This window comes from Leuciscus leuciscus (genome assembly GCF_965113295.1).
Source record: "Leuciscus leuciscus genome assembly, chromosome: 6".
NCBI classification, from domain to species: Eukaryota; Metazoa; Chordata; class Actinopteri; order Cypriniformes; family Leuciscidae; genus Leuciscus; species Leuciscus leuciscus.
Genome location: NC_138730.1, coordinates 37962867 through 37974012, shown reverse-complemented (window position 1 = coordinate 37974012; position 11146 = coordinate 37962867). Strand labels below are relative to the sequence as shown.

At 37.7% G+C, this 11146-nt stretch overlaps 2 protein-coding genes across 2 annotated transcripts in view; both read left to right on the top strand.

The window, feature by feature from the left end:
* Nucleotides 1-438: 438 nt before the first annotated feature.
* Nucleotides 439-9639, top strand: sdhc (succinate dehydrogenase complex, subunit C, integral membrane protein). The gene is made up of 6 exons (XM_082173714.1): nucleotides 439-577; nucleotides 1649-1708; nucleotides 1794-1895; nucleotides 2053-2114; nucleotides 2852-3015; nucleotides 9380-9639. The coding sequence occupies exons 1-6, from the start codon at nucleotides 486-488 to the stop codon at nucleotides 9482-9484; spliced, it is 585 nt and encodes a 194-aa protein (XP_082029840.1). The 5' UTR covers nucleotides 439-485; the 3' UTR covers nucleotides 9485-9639.
* The window catches only part of LOC309501505 (uncharacterized protein), a 177353-nt gene continuing 170125 nt past the window's right edge, over nucleotides 3919-11146 (top strand). Inside the window, exon 1 of the mRNA XM_082173668.1 lies at nucleotides 3919-5534. Within this exon, the coding sequence (XP_082029794.1) occupies nucleotides 4601-5521 (921 nt within the window). The 5' untranslated portion in view covers nucleotides 3919-4600 and the 3' untranslated portion in view covers nucleotides 5522-5534. The remainder of the gene's footprint in view (nucleotides 5535-11146) is intronic.

Genomic DNA, 11146 nt, shown 5'->3' with positions numbered 1-11146 from the left:
TTTTAGGCTGGTTATAAGCTTTCTTTTAGAGTTCATTTTCTTTAAGTTTTCACTCAAAGAAACTGTGAAATATAGTACATACATGATTCAAATATTTCAGATTTTAATGTAGGCTTCTAAATTTATGAAAAAGCTCATTGGTGCCAATTTAATGCAAATGTATTAGAATTGTATTGTAATATTACTATAATTATAATTCTATGCTTCTATTTAAATACTTGTTAGAAATATAGCCTAAAAATAAAATTCAACAAAAGGTTGTGTGGATCTCTGATGTTTGACTTTTGTTTTCTAAACTTAATTCACTGTGCAACGCGAACATAAAGATGAAATAAAAAAAAGGTTGAATATAACTTTCCTCTCGACTATTATTATTAAAATCGACTGTAAATATAAACGAGAATACAATTGTACATAGGCTACCCAACTGACAGTACAATGTTATTGCATTGACCTTGCATACGGCTTGTATTGACCTTACCAAAATGGCGGTGGCTTGTGATCTCGTTTGCCACATCCGTCTGCGTCACGTCCGAGTCCCAACACTCAAGCTCAAAAACATGGCGTTGCTTCTAAGGTCAGTACGAACTTGTTATTTTTAAAAATGTGACAGTTTTGCTTTATCTTTTGTTTAAGATTAAATTCATTGTTGTGGCGGTCTTTTTGCTGTCATATCAGCTGGCAGTTTGACAGTCGGGATATTGAGGGTTTGCTGATGTTTATCGTTGCGTATATGTAACTTAACAACACTGTGTATTGTCCTTTGCTCTGATATAATCTTTATAGCATGTATAATATGCTGCAGTTTTGTGTTTTTTATTCTCAGTCCGTTCACTTTTCATTCAGTCTCAAGTTACTTTAATAATAATAACAATAGCAATGATTTATTCCGTTGTTTTTGTTCATACTGTCTGCAAGGTCCTTGCCACCAGAATCTTCTGTACATCAAATCAATTATGATAACTAAACATTAAAGGAATAGTTCACCAATAAGAATTCTGTCATCATTTACTCACCCTCAAGTTGTGCCAAACATGTATTAATATCTTTCTTCTGCACAAAAGAAGATATTTTGAAGAGTGTAGGTAACTAAACATACTATGAAAGTAAATGGGGTCCAATTATTGGTTACCCATATTCTTCAATAAATTCTTGTACATGTATTCTTGTAAAATGTAATCTAATACATATTTGGAACAACTTGAGGTTTTTTGGATGAACTATCCTTTTAACTTTGAGTAGTATGTTGTGTGCCACATTATTTTTCATGTTCATATGTCTGAGCTCATCTCCAGTTCTACTGAAGTCCCATCATTGTGCATTGGATCAGACATTGTGACATGATTTTCATTAGTAGATTACTGAGTTTGAACAGATTAACCACATTAGATGTTAATAAGTATGCCCTGTTAGGTGATTTGTATAACCAAACTGAATGTCGGATTATAAAAACAAAGCAAATCTCCATATGCCAGGTCTGTGCTGTTGTTGTGTTTACAACATGAGTTAGGATGTTTTTGATTGCAGGCCCTGGTTTATAATCTACAGAATACCCAGCTGCTTTAACTGTATGCAAATGTGTGTTTGTACTTAAAAGTGTTAGTTTTATGCTTGTGCCTGAAATTTATGTTTTTTTTCTATTTTTAAGGACGGTGGCCCGCCAGGGTCTGTGTTCGTCACGGTCACAGTTTGGCATTCTTTACAGACAGTGAGTATTTTTGTGTTTTCCTAATAAATTTTCAAATTTAGAATTCATATTAAGCAGTGAAGCTCCTTTCTACTCTGTTTTCCAGTGCTGTTCCAATGGGAACCACAGCTAAAGAGGAAATGAACAAGTTTTGGACAAAAAACACACGACTCAACCGACCTGTCTCACCACATATAAGCATCTACCAGTGAGTGTTACCACATCTGCTTCTTGGAGTGTGTGGATCATACAATTCACTGGATTGTATGTGTGAGGGTTTTGGTTTTAAAGAATGTGGTGATGAGTTATGAATGAAATGAACTGTCCATAAAAAGATGATAATTTAATGGCTTTGGTGTTTACAGGTGGTCTGTCCCCATGTTGCTGTCAATCTCACACAGAGGAACAGGCGTGGGACTAAGTTCAGGTAGCTAGAATATATTCTTGGCTTTTGATGTTGCCTCTAAGGGCCCGTTCACACCAAGAACAATAACTATAATATAGGGGCAGTCGTGGCTTAATGGTTAGAGAGTCAGACTGGTAACCCGAAGGTTGCGGGTTTGAGTCTCAATAGAAAATGTCCACGGTTTCCGAGTGTGGGTTACCATACTTGGCCTTCACATGTCACTTTCACTTTCTTTCACACAACTGTATTAGCGATAACATTATGTCCTCTGATGTTTTAAATGCGTGAGCTCTTTAAGGTTGGCTGGATTTTGATTGGCTGTTAATCTTTTAATCAAGCTGGGAAAAAAATCCTTCTAAAGTGATTCCGACCATATCATGTTCCTCTGTCGTATTGTATTAAAATGTTATCATTATAGTTATCATCTTTGGTGTGAACGACCTTTAATTCTAGGTCCACATCACAGCTATAATGATAACGATACAGAGGAACAAAATAGTTGGAATCCCTTTCAGAAGCTAGTAAATGATAGCAACATGAGAGCCAATCAGAATCCACCCAACATTAAAGAGCTCGAGCATCTCAAGCAGTAGACGACAAAACTGCAGCGCGCACTTATAATAGACAGAACGTATCATACACTGCCATTGACGCAAATATAATTAGCGTTCTTGCTGACTTTTAAAGAATCCTTTTGTGTTCATGACTAAATGATTGCATATTAATATGAAATAATGTTGTTGATCTTTTTGTCTCAGGAATCTCTGCGTTTGCACTTGCCGCGTTGGTTTTACCAGAGAGTTACCCATATTACCTTGATCTGATTCACTCCATGTCCTTTGGGCCCCAGTTCCTTGCTTTCACCAAATTTGCTCTGGCTTTCCCAGTGGCTTTCCACACCTTCAACGGCGTCCGTCATCTGGTACACACACACACACACACACACACACACACACACACACACACACACACACACACACACACACACACACACACACACACAACACACACACACACGAATGAATGAAGTATACAGACTCTCTCTGGCTCTGATAATGACTCATGACACTGTAATCAGTTGTATGTGACCAAATATGTGATCAAGTGTGAAATTAAGACTTAAAGTTTGGGGTCAGTAAGAATTTTTTTTGAAAGAAATGAATACTTTAATTTAGCAAGGATGCACTGAATTGATCAAAAGTGACAGTAAAGACATTTTTAATCTTACAAGTGATTTTGCTTTTGCAAATAAATACTGTTGAGTTAAATTTTCTATTCATCAAAAAATCCTGCAAAAAATGTGTCACGGTTTTTGCTTCGGTGCTGTAAGCTCCGTCTTAGCCTCGTATTTCCTTGTTTTGAACCAGAATTTACTACAATTTCTAGTTGTTTATACTACTACTAAATACGGCTTGCCCAACATCGCTGGCTTCCGTTGCTACTAGCACAACACGGTAGTAATTCGCTAGCCTGCTAACGCGCCACCCGTGCGCTCAGCTATTTTTATTTATTTATTTGTCTCTCGCGCGCTCGCGCCTTTGAGTTCATAAAAGCTCAGGTGAGTAAGAATCACTCAACAAACACGGTGAGTAATGTCTTGTCCTGTTATTATCATGCGTCGCGTCTGAATGCGTTGTTGTTTTTGGAGCTCTATCGATTTGATTTATAATTCTTGATTTTTCTCGCTGCCTGCTGTGAGTGTGTTTGCTTCGGAGCTGTAAGCTCCGTCTTAGCCTCGTATTTCCTTGTTTTGAACCATCATTTACTACAATTTCTAGTTGTTTATATTACTACTAAATACAGCTTACCCAACCCTGACGCATAACACGCTAGTAATTCGCTAGCCTGTTAACGCGCCACCCTTGCGCTCAGCTATTTTTATTTATTTATTTTCTCTCGCGCCTTTGAGTTCATAAAAGCTCAGGTGAATAAGAAACACTCAACAAACACGGTGAATAATGTCTTGTCCTGTCATTATCATGCGTTGCGTCTGAATGCGTTGTTGTTTTTGGAGCTCTATCGATTTGATTTATAATTCTTGATTTTTCTCTTTAAACCCGCTTACAACGAACATTTTCTACTCTTCCTCACTGAGAAGCACTACTGCTCAAACCTCATTGTTACAACGCGGACTGTTGAGCAGACGCGTCTCAAGCCTATTAGTGATCCAACGCTGCATACTCTTAAAGGTTACGTCCGTGGATCACGGCTGAACGCGTCTTCTCCACACTCACTTATAAACAAACACTTTTTTTTTCGCCTATCGTGCGTCTACTCTACACCCCTACCACTAAAAAACCTCATAGTTACAACGCGGACTGTTGAGCAGACGCGTCTCAAGCCTATTAGTGATCCAACGCTGCATACTCTTAAAGGTTACGTCCGTGGATCACGGCTGAACGCGTCTTCTCCACACTCATTTACAAACAAACTTATAATATAAATTAGTATTAATATTGATAGCATCACTGGTAGCTTCGTTGCTAACTCACTGTCCATCTGTTAAAATGGCGAATATATCAGATGTAAGTAGTCTACCGCTTGGTGCAGGTGAGGACACATTTGAGCTTCACGCACTGCAGTCTGAGCTGGAAGCTGTTGAGAAACAGATCCACAACCTTTTATTGAGACAGGCCGAGCTGAGAGACCGGTGTTTGGCTCTTGAAACATCACGCGCCGACGCACACAAATCAGTGTTTAACGTTACTAACCCGCTGACTCCGACCGCGTCTACTCCGTGCGTTCCTCAGCATCGGTCGCAATCAGCCATGGTCTCGTTCACTCCGGCTCCAACACGCCACCACGAAGCCTGGGTGGTTCCGCAGCGGAAGACGCGAGTCAGGTTTAGACCAAGACTTTCTCCGACCCTCCCGGTTTTCGAGTTATCGACACAAAACCGCTTCTCCCCTCTACGCGAAACAGAACGCGATGCTGTGATCATCGGCGATTCCATCGTTCGGCACGTACACGCTACGTTAGGTACAAGTAAGGTGCAAAGTCACTGCTTCCCTGGTGCTCGTGTTTCTGAAATCGCTGCTCGCGTTCCCGAGATCCTGAACGGTGACGAGCGCGTCGGAACTGTGGTCCTGCACGCGGGAGTGAACGACATCAGGCTGCGCCAGACGGAGATTCTGAAGAAAGACTTCAGGAATCTAATCGATACGGTACGCAGCACATCGCCTGAAACAACGATCATTGTGTCAGGACCGCTTCCCACGTACCGACTAGGGCATGAAAAGTTCAGCAGATTATTTGCGCTAAATGAATGGTTAATGTCATGGTGCAATGAGCAGAAACTGCTCTTTGTAAATAATTGGAATCTGTTTTGGGAGCGTCCTAGGCTTTTCCGTGCTGATGGCTTACACCCAAGCAGATTCGGAGCGGATCTTCTGTCAGATAACATCTCCAAAATGTTAAATACCCTTTGACTAGTAACCAAAAGTCCAAATCATAGTCTCTGCTGCACCAATTCAACTGATATAAATACTAGTGTAGAACATTGCATAGAAACCGTGTCTATTCCTCGTTTAGTGAGATCAAATAATAAATCTAATGCAGGATCTAGGAAAAATCTAATTGTTATTAAAACAGAAAATGTTGCTATAAGTAAACAAAAACTATTTCTAAAGCTAGGTCTTCTAAACATTAGATCACTCACACCTAAGGCAGTTATTGTAAATGAAATAGTCACAGATAATAGCTTCGATGTACTTTGCCTTACTGAAACCTGGCTTAAACCAAATGATTATTTCGGTATTAATGAGTCTACTCCTCCTGGATACTGTTATAAGCATGAGCCCCGTCTGATTGGCCGTGGCGGAGGTGTTGCAACCATTTATAAAGATATTCTAAATGTTACTCAGAAAACGGGTTATAAGTTTATTTCATTTGAAGTACTTGTACTAAATGTTACGCTCTTAGATGTTAGAAAAACATCCCTATTATCTCTAGCCTTGGCTACCGTATATAGACCGCCAGGGCCTTACGCTGATTTCCTAAAAGAGTTTGCAGATTTTCTCTCAGACCTATTAGTCAATGTCGATAAAGCATTAATTGTTGGAGATTTTAACATACACGTAGATAATCCAAATGATGCGTTAGGAGCTGCGTTTACAGATTTATTAAATTCATTTGGGGTCAAGCAAAACGTCACCGGACCAACTCATCGTCTTAATCATACACTCGATTTAATTATATCACACGGAACCGATCCAACCGATATAGATATCATTCCACAAAGTGATGAAGTCACTGATCACTACATGGTAACTTGCATATTACGTACTGCTGTAATATGTCATGCGGCGTCGCGTTATCAACCAGGCAGAACAATCCTCCCATCCACCATAGATAATTTCTCAAATTGCTTATCTAATCTGTCTCAGCTGCTGCCTGAACCCAAACAAACAGATGAACTAGAAGAACTAACTAGCACTATGAGCACCATTCTCTCTAGAACATTGGATGTGGTTGCACCTATTAAATTAAAAAAGGTCAGAGAGAAAAATAAAGCACCATGGTATAACAATACTACGCATGTTTTAAAGAGAGAAACCCGTATTTTAGAGCGTAAATGGAAACAAACTAATTTAGAGGTCTTTAGAATCGCGTGGAAAGACAGTATGTCACGTTATAAAAAGGCCCTAAAAGCTGCCAGGGCTGAGCACCTCCGCAAACTAATAGAAAACAACCAAAACAATCCAAGGTTTCTATTTAACACCGTGGCTAGACTAACAAATAAACAGACGTCACCCGAACAAAATATCCCGTTACAGTTCAGTAGTAATGATTTCATGAACTTCTTCACTGAGAAAATAGAAAGCATCAGAACCACAATTATAAACGTTCAATCTTCAATCGCGCCTTACAATTCAGCTTCAATTATCACCCCGAAAGAACAATTACAGTGCTTTACAACTATAGAACAAAAAGAGTTAAATAAACTTATCACTTCATCTAAAACAACAACATGTTTATTAGATCCTATACCAACTAAACTACTGAAAGAAGTGTTACCTGTAGTGGAAGATCCTCTCCTCAATATTATTAACTCGTCTTTATCTTTAGGTCATGTTCCAAGAACATTTAAACTGGCAGTTATAAAACCTCTCATTAAGAAACCACAATTAGATCATAATAATCTAGCAAATTATAGACCCATTTCAAATCTTCCATTTATGTCTAAAATATTAGAAAAAGTGGTGTCCGCTCAACTGGGCTCTTTCTTGCAACAAAATGATATCTATGAAAAGTTTCAGTCTGGATTCAGACCGCATCATAGCACTGAAACTGCGCTCGTTAAAATCACAAATGATTTACTTTTAGCTTCTGACCAAGGCTGTATCTCAATACTAGTTTTACTTGATCTTAGTGCTGCGTTCGATACTATAGATCACACAATACTCTTAGATCGACTACAAAATTATACTGGTGTTCAAGGACAAGCACTAAGCTGGTTCAAATCATACCTATCTGACCGCTACCATTTTGTCTATTTAAATGGAGAAAAATCGATCATAACTCCAGTAAACTATGGAGTGCCGCAGGGATCTGTATTAGGCCCTCTGTTATTTTCAATATATATGATGCCACTTGGAAATATTATAAGGAAACATGGAATTAGTTTCCATTGTTATGCTGATGACACTCAAATATATATTTCATCACGGCCGGATGAAAACGCTACATTTTCCAAATTGACAGAGTGTGTTAAAGATATAAAAGATTGGATGACGCGTAATTTTCTTTTATTAAATCCAGACAAGACAGAGGTAATACTTATCGGTTCAAAAAACCGCCCACAAAACCTCGCACAATACAACTTTAACATCATAGGATGTCCTGTTACTTTATCCTCTACAGTAAAAGACCTGGGTGTTATACTCGATTGCAACCTGTCTTTTGAAAATCATATTTCTTATGTTACAAAAACAGCCTTTTTCCACCTTAGAAACATTGCTAAGCTACGTAATATGCTATCAGTTTCTGATGCAGAAAAGTTAGTTCATGCATTCATGACCTCGAGACTGGATTACTGTAATGCTTTATTAGCTGGTTGTCCTGCATCCTCAATAAACAAGCTACAGTTAGTCCAAAATGCCGCCGCTAGAGTTCTTACGAGATCAAGAAAATATGATCATATAACACCGATTTTATCATCACTGCATTGGTTACCTATAAAGTTCCGTATTAATTACAAGGTATTGCTACTGACTTATAAAGCCCTAAACGGCTTAGCTCCAGTCTATTTAACGGATCTTCTATCGCCCTATAATCCATCGCGCTCTTTGAGATCACTAAATTCAAGGCTTTTGGTCATACCTAGGATATCCAGAACCACCAAAGGAGGGAGAGCATTTTCACATTTGGCTCCAAAACTCTGGAATAGTCTTCCTGATACTGTTCGTTGCTCAGACTCGCTCTCCCAGTTTAAAACTAGATTAAAGTCGCATCTCTTCAGCCAGGCATTCATATAATCCTACAGTTCAAACTACAATCCGGCCTCTATCCAATGCCAGAGGAGAACTGGCCCCCGACTGAGCCTGGGTTCTCCCAAGGTTTTTTTTCTCCATTAAGGCACCTGATGGAGTTTTAGGACACCATTAGGTCACTTGATGGAGTTTTTCGGTTCCTTGCCACTGTTGCCTTTGGCTTGCTCAGTTGGGGATATTTTGGGGATATTTAATTTAATTTTATCAATCAATAAATTCCTCTTGAAACAAACTTTGTTGTATTATTTTAATTTAATACTGTGAAGCTGCTTTGATGCAATCTGTATTGTGAAAAGCGCTATACAAATAAACTTGACTTGACTTGACTTGACTTTCTGTAAAAAAAAGCAGCACAGCTGTTTCTACATTGATAATTATAAGAAATCTTTTTTGAGCACTAAATCAGCATATATTAATGATTTCTGACGGATCATGTGACACTGAAGACTGGAGTAATGATGCTGAAAATTCTTTGTCATCACAGGAATAAATTACATTTTAAAATATATTCAAATAGAAAATGTATTTTAAATTGTAATAATATTTCACAGTATTACTGTTTTTACTGTATTTTTGATCAAGTAAATGCAGCCTTGGTGAGCATAAGAGACTTTTTTCAAATGTTTTAATGTCTATTCAATGCTTTACTCATTACCAGAATAATAACTTGACTGTTCTCAGCCAATATTAATTAAATTAATTTTTCAGAAAATCATGCAATTCATTATTTTTTCATAAGTCCTAATATATCGATCATACTTTGATTCATATCTCTCTTTTGTCCATTTCTTTCAGATCTGGGATGTTGGGAAGGGTTTTAAGATTCCTGAAGTCTATCGTTCTGGATACATTGTCATTGCTCTGTCTGTTCTCGCATCTATTGGTCTTGCTGCCATGTAAATCCGTCGACATGAGACACAAATGAAGAAGACGTGGAAGTAGAGAAAGGGGTGTTGTTTTGTTTATCTGTCCTAAAAGTGGTCTGCAAGGACCAAATTCATTAATATAAAAAATTAAAATATATATATCTACACAAAAAAATCCTCAGTGTTTTTTTTTTCCTTGTTAAATCCCTTGGCGCTGAAGGCATGGCAATTGGAACTTGGCATTTCCAATGAACTTTACAGCAATCGTATGGAAATATTCAGGAATGGTCTTAGCATTTCCTAAACCATTTGCCTTGTTTTACTGTGTCACTGCAGTATTTCCAGAAATGTTGACCTGGGTTTGATTTCACCTCAGTTTTGGGATAAATGAAACCACTTTGGGTAGCAAAGGCCCTTAACAAATTAAACCTCCAGACTCTAGACAATAGAAGCTCCTAGCAGTGCCAGATTCTCATGCATTTATGTAATTTTCTCCCATCGTTACTCGTAGTACGAAGCCGCATAAAGTTTCTCTCCACTAGCATTTGCATCTATAATGATACTATTTTTTAAGATAATGCATATTAAACATTTATATGCGCTGCCTCCTTGTGTCGTGATGATGGTAATTATAATGTTTCATGGTAACCAATCATAAGAGAGCGTGATTAGAATCTTGTTAATAAAAACTGGCTGCACTGGTTAAATTATTCTCCTCGAATCTTGTTCACCTGAATGATAATGTCAAGGATGGCTGTGGGCTTTTTCATTTAAATGGTAATGTCGTAAAAAGGATTGGTTTGGATTACAGACTACACGCAATCACTACACTGAATGTTTATTGAAAAACTCCATCCTGGAGTCCCCAGCATCCTCTTCACAAAAACACTAAATCTGGAGAGTTATTTATCTGTCTGAAACTAGAAGGCATGTCCTTTAGCTTGTGGTCAAGAGTAGACAAGTTGTGTTCAGTTTCAGCATTCCATCAGGTTGGTTTATTTGGTATTTTCAAACTGATGTCTAGGGACCCCAGGGGGGTCGTCTGAAAATGTAAGCCAATTTTACGAAATGTATTTTTAGGACTGTCAGTTATCATGTTACCTTAAAATATTAGCAAAATGTTTAACAGGAATTTTAACACATTTACCAAATTTCATATTCTTATATTTGATTTATAAAAACTGGTAAGAAATCATGATATTGATTGTGACTTTTTTAAAATTATTGCAATAGGTTTCAACAATAAAAATGAAGAAATATGCATCCTTGCTCTCTCACTCTATATTTTTTTTTGTGTGGAAAAAATGTAATTGCTCATTTCTCTTACCTTACAACTTATATATGGCCAATAATCATTGTATCTTACAGATCTTTTCCTTTACACTGTTGCCTTTATCTCCTGGGGGTTGGATATAGCACTGTATATCTCTGCAAAGTGCCTTTGGAACAATATTTACTTTGAGAAGTGCTACACAAATTGAATTGAAAATGTTTCTCTTCAAGAGAATGTTCATTCATTCAACTACTCTATCGGTGGAGAGACGACATTTTTAGTTCAATACAAAGTGTTTTCCTTTTACCACAGTAGCCTAAACAGCCCGATTATTCTTCATAATATCGTCTTATATATTGTTTCTTATATAAAACGATATATTCTAGCTGTGGATCATATTTTTAGGTCATTGACGAAACAAAG